At 44.5% G+C, this 14,823-nt stretch overlaps 1 protein-coding gene across 1 annotated transcript in view; it reads right to left on the reverse strand.

The window, feature by feature from the left end:
• Positions 1–14,823, reverse strand: part of LOC124620281 (probable glutamate receptor) — a 185,506-nt gene that overhangs the window by 86,331 nt on the left and 84,352 nt on the right. The window contains exon 7 of the mRNA XM_047146949.1: positions 2,431–2,514. Coding sequence (XP_047002905.1) covers positions 2,431–2,514 — 84 coding nt within the window. The remainder of the gene's footprint in view (positions 1–2,430; positions 2,515–14,823) is intronic.

Below are 14,823 nucleotides of genomic sequence, written 5' to 3' on the forward strand. Positions count from 1 at the left end.
TGCAGCTCCACATAAAAGGCGCTGAAAGATATCGAGAAAGTCAGGCGGGAAGCCCATGTAGGCCATAACGGACAGAAGGAACTTGTGGCGAACTCTGTCGAAGGCGTGGTCGAAATCAATGGAGGTCAGAGCAGCTCGAAGGCGACAGGATTTGGCGATGGCTATTAAATCCTTGCATTCGCTGGTTGCCGTTTGCATGTTGCTCACTCCGCCCTGTGTGTCGTTTGTTCCATGCAGAGGGGTAGGGTCAGAACCTTTATGTGGCTGGTGAGTAGTCGGGCGAAGATTTTATGGTCCGAGTTGAGCATTGTAATTGGCCTGTAGTCCTCGACCCTCCGACCTCTGGAAGGCTTGTGTATCGGTATGAGGAGACGTTCCACGAATCCAGGTGGCACGTGGGAACCGGGGGTCAGCAGTTCTTGGTACATGATGATCCATCGGGGCATCATTAGATCGCGGAAAGTCCGATAAAACTCGAGCGGCAGTTCGTCTGGCCCGGGAGATTTGTTGAGTGCTCCCTTGTTAAGCGCATCCTCGATATCGTCTCGTGTAAGTCCAGCTAAAATTGTCGCCGCAGCTACAATGTCGAGGGTGTGCGACACGTGCTGCAGTATGTCGTGATCGTCCGCTTCCTCTGTATTCACCTCGTCGTAAAACCGGCGATAGTGATCTGCAAAGGCTTCTGTAACCGCCGCCTGAGTCATTACGACCCTACCATCTGGCAATATGAGGTCCGTGATCAGCTGCTGTCGGCGTCGGCGGCTGTCGAGCACGATGTGATGCATAGACAGGTTATCTCCTTCCGCTCGGTCTTGATGTCGCGAACGCACGACGACCCCCTCCAAACGTTTCCTCGTAAGAGACAATATTTTACCTTTAATTCGACGGCTTTCCATTTGTCGGTTTGGTGACGGTGGTTGGGTGGCAAGTTCGCGGAGCATCTTGTAATAAAAATCCAATGTGTGACAACGCCACGCTGCGATATCTTTTCCGAATTCCGTTAGCACACGCCGAAACGCTGGTTTTGCACATTCCACCCACTATGCTCGAGTCGAAGGGTATCGGGGAAGACGACGTTCGCAATCCATCCATGTGCTGGCGATAATCTGACGGCATTCCGGGGCTTGAAGATGTGCCACATTCAGCTTCCAGGGTCCTCGGCTGCACCACATCTGCTGCTGCTCTAGAGTGAGTGTGCATATGAAAGCGCTGTTATCGGAGAAGGCAAGCGGCCAACGTTCGGCGTCCAATACTCCCGGCGCTAGAGCTCGTGAGACATAAATGCGGTCTAGGCGACTGGCTGAGTGACTAGTAAAGTATGTCGGTCCGGGACAGTCACCATGCATTGTCTCCCAAGTGTCGGTGAGAAGCACATCTCGAACCAGGAGCCGAAGTTCTTGACAAGTCGAGAAGTGTGGGACTTGGTCTTTGGGGTGGAGCACACAGTTGAAGTCGCCGCCGAAGATATATTGATCGAATACGATTAGGCTATCGGAGCACGACTTATGACCAGACACAAACTCCACATGTCATCAACCACGTGCCTACAACCTGTACTCGTACATACATTATATACAGTATATTGCCGTTCAGGGGAGACATTTTAATTGAAAGTCGCTTGCCTGTTATCGGCGGATAAATACGACATTGCAGTGCCTGTATTGTTCCGAATTACGCTGCAAATCGTAATTCGGAACGACACAGACATTGCACTATCTCACTCATCTGATCTCTGAACTGAACTCTTGAGCTCTGCATTGCCTGGCGTTTGAGGGCCTCTGCATATGGCGTCTGGGGCTGTTTGCTTACAGATGGGACGTGTCTGCTTCACTTGCTGTGTCCAATTCGGAATCAATGAGCGTGAAATCAGCAATTCCTCAGCGTGTATGATCTCTTAATGAACTGATGAAAGCGGCGCGCTCTGAAAATCTCTAAGTTACAAGGCTTACAGTTAATATTCATACATAGATGGCTTCTTTTTCTGGCAACCTCTCACGAGTCTGTCATTACAGTATAAGGACTTCTTATAAGCTGTTCGCTTGCAGAAATTTATTTCTTAATTGCAATACAAAACAGTTACAAAACAAAAAAAACTGCACATATTACTAGAAATTATGTTTGCAGTTAGCATATCTTTAACACTAAGGTGCAGCCTACTGAATGTCCATTATTCCAAGTCCTAGTAATTGTTTTCAAATTAGGATGAAAACAGCTATGTAATGGCGCTATGTGCAACAGATATTATGTCACTGAATACAAACGATTTTCTGTGCCTTCCTTGCCTTTCGCTTTCTCGAAACTACTTTAACATTTCTGTGTTTGAAACTGCATATGCATATTTCTCCTATTAGAAAGACGACTGCCAAACACAGGCCACATCCAAACAATGTGATCATAGGCAAGACGTCGGCGAAGGTTTCCGCTTCATACTTGTTATCGTCGCACACGGACGGCTTTGGCAACCACTTCCGGGAAAGACGATCAATGATGCCGCTCTCAAAGAGTTTCAGTATCCTACGGAAGAAGCCATTATTAGAATTAGCGTCAACATAACAGTTTGCGCTAGGTTACAACACTACTATACCCAGGCCGCTGAAACTTTGCACTTGACATATGCGTTTCAAGGTTACAGGGTAACAAGTGAAGAACGAGAAGCGCGAGGCGCGAGGCGCTAGGTGTGGGGCGTGAACCAATCCCACCGCTGCAAACGCCGTTGGTCGTTACGTCAAAACTCACGCGTTGCCGGCTTTGTTTGGTGTGAAAGCAAACAACGTGCATTGTGAATTGTTTCTACGGTGTGCTTGCGTTCGACTGTGCTTTGCTTCCCTGTGATTTAGAAAATTCTAATACTCGAAAAAACTTCATTCCTTGTGTCAAGGTGTGCCGCTAGGCATTGAAGTTACTAACCAGAACTATTGACTTCCACGAGCAGGAGAAAGAATACGCAAGTATTCATGGACAGCCAACACTTCCTGCCGATAAAGTGGTGTAACACACATCAAAAACTCTTGAAATTAGTGCAAGAACAGTAGCAAGCGAAGGAGTGTTATTGCAAAAATTAAGAGATGTGGATGTGAGCCGTAACGATTCCGAGTTGTCTGGATCAGATAATATATTTTTAGCGACTCCTGGAAAGAAGAAAAAGCAGCCTCTACCGTCACCGACTCAGATTCTTTCTAGACTAGTTCAATTCGCAGCCAGCTTACTACAGCAGGAAAGAGCATCGCAGGGTAGCGAAGTTACTAATGTCGTTTAAATAAAATGAACTTTCCAGGGCTTTTAAAACGTCATTAGAAACAATGTTGAAAAGCAGGGATTTCCGTTAAAAAGCGTTAGACGAACGCAAAGTTCACTTAGAAAAGGTACATATTGTTACAGCTCGAAGCACATTCTTGCACAAAATTGTGAGCAAGCACATTCATTCGATTTCTGCTCATGGTGACGACCACGAAGACGGTCTTGGCGCTGATTCCGACTCCAGTGGCGATCGATAACTGGATGGAATTGCGTCACTGTCGCCGTAAAATGGTGAGTGAAGAGGTTTTCAAGGTATCGGTCATCATCAGATGCTTATTTCCTGTATTTCTTTGCTCCGTTGTCGAAAGCGCGTGCTTTATTGTGATTATACATACATTATTATGCAGTTGTTTATTTACTGTCATTGTGGTAGCAAGTCAAAAACGAATTCTAATACATAGTGTTATTGCTCAATAGCTTACATTTACCAGATAAAATAGAAAACCATGTCGTCTGCTAAGTGTACAGAGGCTGCTGTTGCAACGTCGCTACTGCTTTATAGCCAACCTAATTTGACGTAATGCGAGCTGTGAAGTGCAATGTTTCGCCGGCGCAGGTACAATATCGCACTCAAAAAAATAGCAGACAAACGATTAATGAAATTGTGAATGTTTAGAAATAACTGTAGTCCATCGTATTTTGTAATTCTAACTGGCACAGATGATACAGGAACATCAAAAGTTAGTCCACAACTTGATAAGACATTCATTGGTTTAAATTTAAAAGGAGATATGATACTTTTAAAGCCTTCCAGAATTGCATCCTAGAGGTCAGTGGAGTCGAATAATAATGTTAACATGCACGCAGTTAACTCAGAAAGCATCCTTAAAAGCGTTCCACTCGACGTCTCTGAAGTGTTTGGAATTTCCACACAAACGAAGAGTCATGTATACAATAACACACGCACACTATCACCACCACCACCACTACTGTCAAGTTTCCCTTCCACAAAGCCGGCTGCAGTTCTCGACGAGCGTCCTTCAACTTTCTTTGTCCTTCCACAGTAATTTCACCTCGATTTTTGAGGTTCGAGACGAACAACTTCTCTCAATTGTAATTCTGTCTTTGCTTGGTGTCTTCTGGGATACAATTTGGCCAGATCACAGTTGTCGAGGATCTCCTTTAAAGTGTCCGTAGTGCCATTGAACAATTGCAGTTGTAAATGCTATTAAGCATAGCTGACAAACTAACGAACTGCCTAATAGCTTGCTCATGTCCATCAGTGTCAATACTTGAAACATTATCGCTATTTTGTGACATGCTTACTAATTCCTTTTTTTAACTCACCATAGAATTTCTTACTGCTGCCGTTGGTACTGCGTGTTGCCTGGTATGAAGCGTTTCCCTATATCCGTCGTTACCACTGCTCGTGTGTGCCTCCAGCTGTTCTGCAGCCTCGGGTGTCTGTGCAGCCTGCACTCACACTGCGTGTGACCTGCACTGCTGTCTGCCGTTGCCTCTGGGTTTTCCACGACCCTGCAGTGCCCGTCGTGGCTGCCACTGCTGCTGGCTGCCCTCACACGATCGACCACGGCCTGGTGCTGCTTCTCGCAACTGCCGCTGCCACTGCCCCGCCTCTGCGCGCGCCTGCACCTTGCACCGCTGTCTTCAGCTCCTGGCTTCCCTCCAGGAAGTTCGCCTCCACCCCGGACGCCGTCCGCCTGCTGCTACTGAGGCTGCGCCGCCACTGGCCACCTCCTGGAGTGACGACATTCTCCTGAGGCATCATCTGTGTGCTGGGCTGGTCCCGGCCTCTTCTTCTGTCTTTTCCAGGCGCCATCCACTCCTTTGCACTGGATGTGGTCTGTCTTCTTCTTCTAGGGAGTTTCACTCTCCTGCTCCTGGCTCTGCTGCTGGCCTTCTTACAGGTTGCGCAAATAATGCAAAATGGGCACTCAAAGCTGTTCTACCATTTTGCAAGATGTCGGGCTCGGCAGGTTCAATATTCCAAAGAGAGGTGACCTATTCCTATAACTCGTCGAGTGACAACTCCACACTAATGCCTGACCAATCCCTCACTGACACCAGAAAATGTCATCTCTAGTGAGCAGTCTAGACAACCAATGACATAACAATCTGAGCATGGCCCTTCCAGCCATGGAGAAGGCTAACTGAATATTTTGAAGGAATTTGAGACTTGTTTGGGAAATATACAAAAAACAGGCAAGACTTGGATAACTACAATCATTAATGCTTGTCTGAACAAAACAGAGTAAGTGATCTGAACGGAAGTACACTATTCCCGACTGTACGCAGCTAAGTGAACACGAGCAGAGCCAGAGCGAATACTACAAGCACCTTTCTCAACTCAAGTCTCTTCGGACGCTATCGCCTTCACCTTCATACTATGTGGTGGGCCACATCGCCTCTTCCACGTTGGCGCGTCTGGCCACTGCGCTGTGGGGCCTCGTGTGTGACCATATATGGTCACTGCCAACACACTGCCGTGCCTCACGGTTTCTCCACAAGAGCATGTGTGATACCTCGTGAGTTCAGTTCCCGCCAACGCCGAAAGCAACGCCCTTCCTGTGGCGCCTGCTTTGTTCTCTGAGTACTTTCTAGAAAACTTATTCGTCCTGGCTGCTGCTCTGTTGCGTTTTAGGCGTTGCATTTTTTAATATGTGACACCGGCAATTCTTCATCTTCACAGAGGGTAGTGAAGTCATCAGCAAATCTTATCATGACATTTTTTCACCCTGAATTTTGATCCCACACTTGAACCTTTGTTTTCTTTCCTTCATTGCTTCTTTGAAGTATGGATTGAACAGTAGAGACGAAAGACTGCCCTCCTGCCTTACACCCTTTTTAATCCGAGCACTTTCTTTTTGGTCTTCCAATCTTACTCAAATGGTTCACATGGCTCTAAGCACTATGGGACTTAACATCTGAGGCCATCAGTCCCCTAGACTTAGAACTACTTAAACCTAACTAACCTAAGGACATCACACACATCCATGCCCGAGCGAGGATCCGAACCTGCGACCGTAGCAGCAGCGCGGTTCCGGACTGAAGCGCCTAGAACCGCTCGGCCACAGCGGCCGGCTCCAATCTTCTTGTTCCCTCTTGGATCTTGTACTTGTTGTAAACTGCCCATGTTTTCCTATAGCTTACTCATATTTTTCTTTGTATTTCGAGCATCTTGCTCCATTTTACGCTGTCGAATGCTTTTTTCAGATCTACCAATCCTATGAATGTGTCTTGAGTTTTCTTCAGTCTTTATTCTATTATCACGAGCAACATCTCGACTGTCCCTCTGGTTTCTTTACCTTTCCTAAAGCCAAACTAATCGTCATACAAAAGATCCTCAGTTTTCTTCTCCATTATTCTGTGTATTATTCTTCCCAGCAACTCGGATGCATGAGCTGTGATGTTGATTCTGTGATAATTATGTGCCCTTGGTATCTTCGGAATTGTGTGGATGGTATTTTTCCGAAGTTCTCATGGGGTGTTGCCAATCTCATAGACGTTAAGTTGAGAAGTCGTTTAGTTACCACTGGAAATTCCGATAGAATGTTATCTATCCCTTCTGCTGTATCTGAACTTAGGTCTTCCAAATCTCTTAAGTTCTGAATCCACTACTGGATTCCCTATCTCCTCCATATTTCTTCTTCTACCATGTCATCAGACAATTCCCCCCCCCCCCCCCTTGTAGTGGTCTTTAATGTACTCTTGCCACCTGTTCGGTCTTTTCACTGAGTTTAACAGTGAAATTCCTATTGCACTGTTAATGCTGCCGCCCTTGCTTTTAATTTCCCCGAAAGTTGTTTTGACTTTTCCATATGCTGAGTCACTCCTTCCGACGATCATTTCTTTTTCGATTTCTCCATTTCGCCTTGGCCCCCCTGCACTTCTTATTTGTTTGATTTCTAAATGATTTATCTTGCTGTATTCCTGTCTTTCCTGGAACATTTCTGTACATCTTTCTTTCGTCGAGGGTATTTCTTTTGTTATCCAAACTTCCTTTGCAGTTACCTTCCTTGTACCTATATCTGGCCGTCCAACATCTATGACTACTCTTTACAGAGATGCCCACTCCTTTTCAACTGAACTGCCTCTTTTGGTATTCCTTATCACAGTTTCCGCATCTTTAGCAATATATATATATATATATATATATATATATATATATATATATATATATATTAAATTGTGGCTGATACGTGATTTACATCGACAATGACCACGTTTTGTAAGCCTATATACAACTTAAAAGTCAACCAAATTAATAACGAATTAGAATAATTGCTTCCTAATCTAGTGAAACCGAAATCACATTTTAGAAACACGCTTAATTCTCACCTTTACTAGCGTTAACTTCACGTTTGGATTTTGGACACTACAACAATATATAAAAGTTAAAAAGTAATGATTAGGAAAAGAACAATAAATTTCAATGCTATTTTTACAAATATCAACAACAATACTATCCTGCTAAAACTATTTAGGTTATAGGGAATAGGAATGTGACCATTACACAGAAGTGGAGGTATTGATTTAAGGTTACATTTAAATAATTATCAATGAATTTCATACATAAATCCATGTATGAAAATTATATCGATATTGGGAAAGGTGCGCCATGTTTGGCACTGAGAAACTGGGAAAAGTGTTGTGCCTGCGTGGACTTCCTCGGCGTAACAATTCTCAATAGTCTCCTCGGGTTTGCAGCAGGATACAAATCAGCATGACTCGATATTTCGGCGATCCATCTGTCTGCCATTTTCTACAGAAGCTACAGGATGCTGTGAACGGTTCTGTAAGTATTGTCCAAGGCACTCTGTGAATGGCTGTATGCCTGCGTGACTATTATCATATAAATCGTACAGCCTGTATAAATGTGGAAAAAAAACTTCATTGGTTTGTGACATTTGCTTGACGCTCCTTATTCTTTTATTTTCCGTGAGGGTGGTGTCCATCAAGAAAATTATCTTTCGCCACTTCTCCTCATTATCGAAATGGACCAAGTTTTAAAGACAGTCCCCGGCCGGAGTGGCCGAGCGGTTCTAGGCGCTTTAGTCCGGAATCGCGCGACAGCTACGCTCGCAGGTTCGAATCCTGCCTCGGACATGGATGTGTGTGGTGTCCTTGGGTTAGTTAGGTTTAAGTAGTTCTAAGTTCTAGGGGACTGATGACCTCAGAAGTTAAGTCCCATAGTGCTCAGAGCCATTTTAACCATTAAAAGACAGTCAAAAAGAAGGAACGAACAATTATTGTATTAGGTTTAGCCAAAAAACAAAAGATTTAGGAGGAGATGAATAGCATGGGCTGTTAATGAAATTGATTTGTAAACTCATAGAAACCACGGCGTGCCAGCCGGCCGAAGTGGCCGTGCGGTTAAAGGCGCTGCAGTCTGGAACCGCAAGACCGCTACGGTCGCAGGTTCGAGTCCTGCCTCGGGCATGGATGTTTGTGATGTCCTTAGGTTAGTTAGGTTTAACTTGTTCTAAGTTCTAGGGGACTAATGACCTCAGCAGTTGAGTCCCATAGTGCTCAGAGCCATTTGAACCAAACCACGGCGGTTGGTTGATGTTGAGCAGGAACTCTCGGGTAGTCTTCCTGAAAACTGGAATGAAGAGATTACTTCCAGTACTTGGTTAGTGCTGTCTGCTCAGCTAATACCATAAATAAAGGTATTCGGGACAGAATACAAAAAGAAGCTTCGAAATTCTGTCATGCGATGCGTGCGAAACTTTGCAATAGAACATTTCTAGCAGCTTCTAAGACCAGCGTGTAGAAAAGTTACGTCATACCTAATACACACACTAGGAGCACTGACAATTACCGGCTCCATGCAACAAAAATAAAGTTTATTCCTTCCTGTATTTTTTTAAACGGCAAAATAAAGAATGAGAACACTCAGCAGCAGCTAAGTTACGAAAGAATCATGGTGTAAACACTTGAACAGAAGCGACTGCAGTGCCACAGGAAAATGAAGGAGTGGACGTTATTGTTAGAATCATTCAGCGTGAATTGTGTCAGTAAAAATAAAATGGTTCAAAAATGGTTCAAATGGCTGTGAGCACTATGGGACTCAACTGCTGAGGTCATTAGTCCCCTAGAACTTAGAACTAGTTAAACCTAACTAACCTAAGGACATCACAAACATCCATGCCCGAGGCAGGATTCGAACCTGCGACCGTAGCGGTCAGTAAAAATAAGCCACAGTTGAAAGTGAGAATAAGTGTCCTAAAGGAAAATATCCGAATAATTCATTTGAATGCAGAACATAAGGCAGCAATCATAGAGCTATGTACCATGTATGGCAATGTTTCCCATTTGCCAGGAGACAAATTGTCCTATACAAATACAGTAGTATCAGGCACAAAATTAAATTACTGTCGCAAGCAGAAAGTAGGGGAATTTGTTCGCAACGCTACAGAATATTGGAAGCTCGAAAAGAGGTACTCCAGCAAGAAACTGAAAAGATGTTACAAGATGACTTCATAGTACCGAATAAAAATGGCTGTTAATTTCGATTCCGAAAAAGATGGACGCTAGTGGACAGTGGAAATGGCGTACAGTCGCGGAATGCAGATAACTGAAAGGAATCTCCCTAAATTTAGTATATCCATTGCCAAGAGTTAACGACATTCTTGACAGGTTTTTCGGAAATCAAAGTACTTCTCGACCATCGCTTTAGCGGAGGGTCTTATAAGACGAACAGGATCGGGGTAAGACGGCTTTCAGTTCGCTGTATGGGCATTATGAGTACAAACGAATGCCCATGGAACTTAAAACAGCTCCAAGTACGATTGATTAACTTCGTCTTGACAGGATTACAAGGTGAGAAATTGTTTATCTATTTGGATGACATGGAAATATTTGGCTCCCCCTTAGAGGAACATAGAGAGGTGTTTGAAAGACTTAGGCTCCACAGTTTAAAGATGGACAAGTGCGAATTTTTGCGAAACTAAGTGTGCTATTTGGGACATATTCTATCGACTGAGGTCTTGAGGCCAGACCCACAGAAGGTCAAAGAGATAAATGAGTATCTACAGCCCGAAACAACAAAGCTATTAAAGGCATATCTAGGCTTTGTGGGATCCTATCGATGTTTTATAAGCTTCAGCCAAACCGCGAAGGTACTACACGAATTACTGAGGAAGGAAGTGCCTTACACCTGGGTGTCGAGCAGGAAAACGCACTTCAGCATTTGAAGGCGAAACTAATCAGTCTGCCTATAATAAAGAATCTGGACTTCGAAAAGGACTTCATAATTACTACTACATCTACATCTACATTTATACTCCGCAAGCCACCCAACGGTGTGTGGTGGAGGGCACTTTACGTGCCACTGTCGTTACTTCCCTTTCCTGTTCCACTCGCGTATGGTTCGCGGGAAGAACGACTGCCGGAAAGCCTCCGTGCGCGCTCGAATCTCTCTAATTTTACATTCGTGATCTGCTCGGGAGGTATAAGTAGAGGGAAACAATATATTCGATACCTCATCCAGGAGCGCATCCTCTCGAAACCTGGACAGCAAGCTACACCGCGATGCAGAGCGCCTCTCTTGCAGAGTCTGCCACTTGAGTTTGCTAAACATCTCCGTAACGCTATCACGCTTACCAAATAACTCTGTGACAAAATGTGCCGCACTCCTTTGGATCTTCTCTATCTCCTGTGTCAACCCGACCTGGTACAGATCCCACACAGATGAGCAATACTCAAGTATAGGTCGAACGAGTCTTTTATAAGCCACCTCCTTTGTTGATGGACTTCATTTTCTAAGGACTCTCCCAATGAATCTCAACCTGGCACCCGCCTTACCAACAATTAATTTTATATGATCATTCCACTTCAAATCGTTCCGTACCCATACTCCCAGATATTTTACAGAAGTAACCGCTACCAGTGTTTGTTCTGCTATCATACAATCATACAATAAAGGATCCTTCTTTCTATGTATTCGCAGTACATTACATTTGTCTATGTTAAGGGTCAGTTGCCACTCCCTGCACCAAGTGCCTATCCGCTGCAGATCTTCCTACATTTCACTGCAATTTTCTAATGCTGCAACTTCTACTGACGCTAGCTGGACAAGTGTTGGAGCCGTTTCGAGTCAGGAAAAAATCTGAGGCGACTTAACTGTCACGTATGCCTCGAGAACGCTGAATAAGGCGGAAAGAGGGTACAGTACGATCGAGAGGGAGATGTAAACCATATGTTGGACAGTGAAATACTTCAGACTGTATGCATTTGGCAGAAAGTTCCTGATGTGCACTGATCATAAACCCGTGACGTGGGTAGGAAGTATATCTGAACCGTCATCCAGATTGATGAAGTTTAGGTTGAAGCTGGAGGAATATGACTATCAAATCATGTACAAGAGTGGCAAAAGAATCAAGTCACCGATGCACTCTCGCCAGTGAGAGGGGTCAGTGCTATTGGTGCGTGACCGGAAGGCAATAGCAGCCTGGGTCAGGATACGACAGATGCGGAAGTCGTAGCGAGGCTCAGAGACCCACCCGCAGGCGGTGGCAGCGGGGCTGTTGACACACGTGAACAGGCGGCAGGCGTGCCTGACAAGTAAGCAGGACATGGAACAGCTGAGATGAAATCAGTGAAAGATTACATTTGGAAATGTAAAAACTGTGTCAAGAGATATGGAAAAGTACACTGAAGCGCCAAAAAAACTGGTATAAGCATGCACGTTCAAATACAGAGGTATGTAAACAGGCTAAATACGGCGCTGCGGTCGGCATGTGAGACAAGTGTCTGGCGCACTTGTTCGATCGCTTACTGCTGCTATAATGGCGTGTTATCAAAATTTAAGTGAGTTTGAACGTGGTGTTATAGTCGGCGCACAAGCGATGGGATACACCATCTCCGAGGTAGCGATGTAGTGGGGATTTTCCCGTACGACCATTTCACGAGTGTACCGGGAATATCTGGAATCCGGTAAAACATCAAATCTCCGACATCGCTGCGGCCGGAAAAAGATCTTGCAAGAACGGGACCAACGACGACTGAAGAGAATCGTTCAAGGTGACAGAAGTGCAAGTCTTACGCAAATTGTTGCAGATTTCAATGGCGGGCCATCAACAACCATTCAACGAAACATCATCGATATGGGCTTTCGGAGCCGAAGGCCCACTCGTGTACCCTTGATGACTGTAGACACAAAGCATTACGCCTCGCCTGGGCCCGTCAACACCAACATTGGACTGTTGATGACGAAACATGTTGCCCTGACGGACAAGTCTCGTTTCAGATTGTATCGAGCGGACGGGCGTGTACGGGTACGGGGACAACCTCGTGAATCCATGGATCCTGCATGTCAGTAGGAGACTGTTATAGCTGGTGGAGGCTCTTTAATGATGTGGTGCGTGTGCAGTTGGAGTGATATGGGACTCCTGATACGTCTAGATACGACTCTGACAGGTGACACGTGCGTAAGCATCCTGTCTGATCAGCTGCATCCGTTTATGTCCATTGTGCATTCCGACGGACTTGGGCAATTCCAGCAGGACAATGCGTCACCCCACACGTCCAGAATTGCTACAGAGTGACTCCAGGAAGATTCTTCTGGGTTTAAACACTCACTTCCGCTGGCCACGAAAGTGCCCAGACATGAACATTACTGAGCATATTTGGTATGACTTGCAACGTGCTGTTCAGAAGAGATCTCCACCCCCTCGTACTCTTACTGATTTTCGGACAGCTCTGCACGATTCATGGTGTCAATTCCCTCCAGCACTACTTCAGACATTAGTCGAGTCCATGTCACGTCGTGTTGCAGCATTTCTGCGCGCTCGCGGTGGCCCTACACGATATTGGGCAAGTGTACCAGCTTTTTTGGCTCTTCAGTGTATATCCGGAATCGAGATACAGCTGAGTCTATAACCACGAAAGAAATAAGTGAAAACGAAGAGACCGTGGTCTTAAAACAGTTTCACCCACTGGAGAACACCAGGCCATAGGAGAACCTATGAACGAATAAGGAAGTACCGAATATGGAATGGTATGAAGAAATATATGGAAGGATACGTCGATAATGCCAAAGTTGTCAAAGAACATGCTCACTAGGATACACATAAAGATGGCTTTAGAAATCATGAAAGCGCATGAATACGCTTTCGAAAGGTCTAATAATGATAGAGTATGTCCATTAAGCCAGGCGGACAGAGGGAGCAAGTATATTCTTACGTTTCAAGATGCTCTGACCAAGTTTATGGTGGTTGAACCCATTGACAGACAGGATGCTGACACAGTAGCGCGAGTGCAAGTTGAGAAAATTAGACTGATGTCTGGAATACCGAAAGTATTGTTAAGTGATATGAAAAGTAATTTCATGAGTGTAAGTATGAAAAAGATTATGTAAACTGTTGCGTACTGAAGAGATTCAACTACCAGCTTACACCCTCAGAGAAACGGAGCGCTAAAAACGTCGCATCGAACATTTACTTAGACGTTGCAACGCTATGTGGATAGAGCTCGCACAAACTGGGACAGTTGGGTTCCATTCGCAGTTTTTGTGTATGAGCTGTTCTTTGGAAAAACTTGTAAAATACCAGGAATACTGCAGAAAGATACAGCTGGAATGAGGTATAATTTTGGTGATTGTGTGGCAGAGCTAAAGGAACACATGCAAGAAATTCACTGATGTGCAAGAGAGTATAATGCGCGGTATAAAATAAAGAATACTATTATAGGACACAGAATCGAAAAAAATTTCATTGTGGAAATAAAGTTCTGTTGTATAACGATAGCATAGGACGCAGAAGATCGCTTAAGTTAGATATGCAGTTGCGAGGACCATAGTTCGAACAAAAGGTCTGATGTACGAAATAAGTATCTTATGGTTCAGTCCAACAGACTAAAAGAATTTTTCTTAATCCAGATTTCGGTATCGTACTACATCGTCGGTGTTATCCTACTGTTCATTGAGATTGAGTACTCAAGTCAAGAATCATACGTGCAAATAACGAAGTTCCAGACGTCGCCAGGACTGTATTACGATAATATGGGACAAGTGAAAATTTACAGCGTAACTTATAAAACTGTGAGTTATTTCAGTTTGACGGAACTTAAAGAGAAATTTGCGCACATTGAGGCTCACGCAAGGCGGGCACTCAGATATTGTAATGACAGACTGGCATTACTGAATATGAGTGTAGCAGAGTGTAAAAGTGCGAAACTTGAGTTAAAATGGCACAGGACAAACTGAAAATGCCCAGTGTCCGATTGGACAGTTAGCACAGCATGAATCCCGCATAAGGTAACGAAGGATCTTAAACTTCGTTACCAATGTCAGCCAGATTTTATTCGGAACACTAGGTGATGATAACGCCATGTTCTTCAAGGCGAAGAAAGAGGTACTAGAAGAGGAACAGAAACAGCTACTCCGACTTTCGAAGGAGCAAGTGACCATAGTTAAAGTAATCTTGTGTAGTTTTAATCGAAGGGTAAGCTCCATAGCGAAAAATGAAGAGATTATCACGTATGAAATGAAACAATTAAGCTGGTACATAGAAGAATATGAGAACAGTACTGATGAACGGTAGCAGAGAGCAGTAATCTTGACCA

Source organism: Schistocerca americana, chromosome 6 (genome assembly GCF_021461395.2).
Source record: "Schistocerca americana isolate TAMUIC-IGC-003095 chromosome 6, iqSchAmer2.1, whole genome shotgun sequence".
NCBI lineage: Eukaryota > Metazoa > Arthropoda > Insecta > Orthoptera > Acrididae > Schistocerca > Schistocerca americana.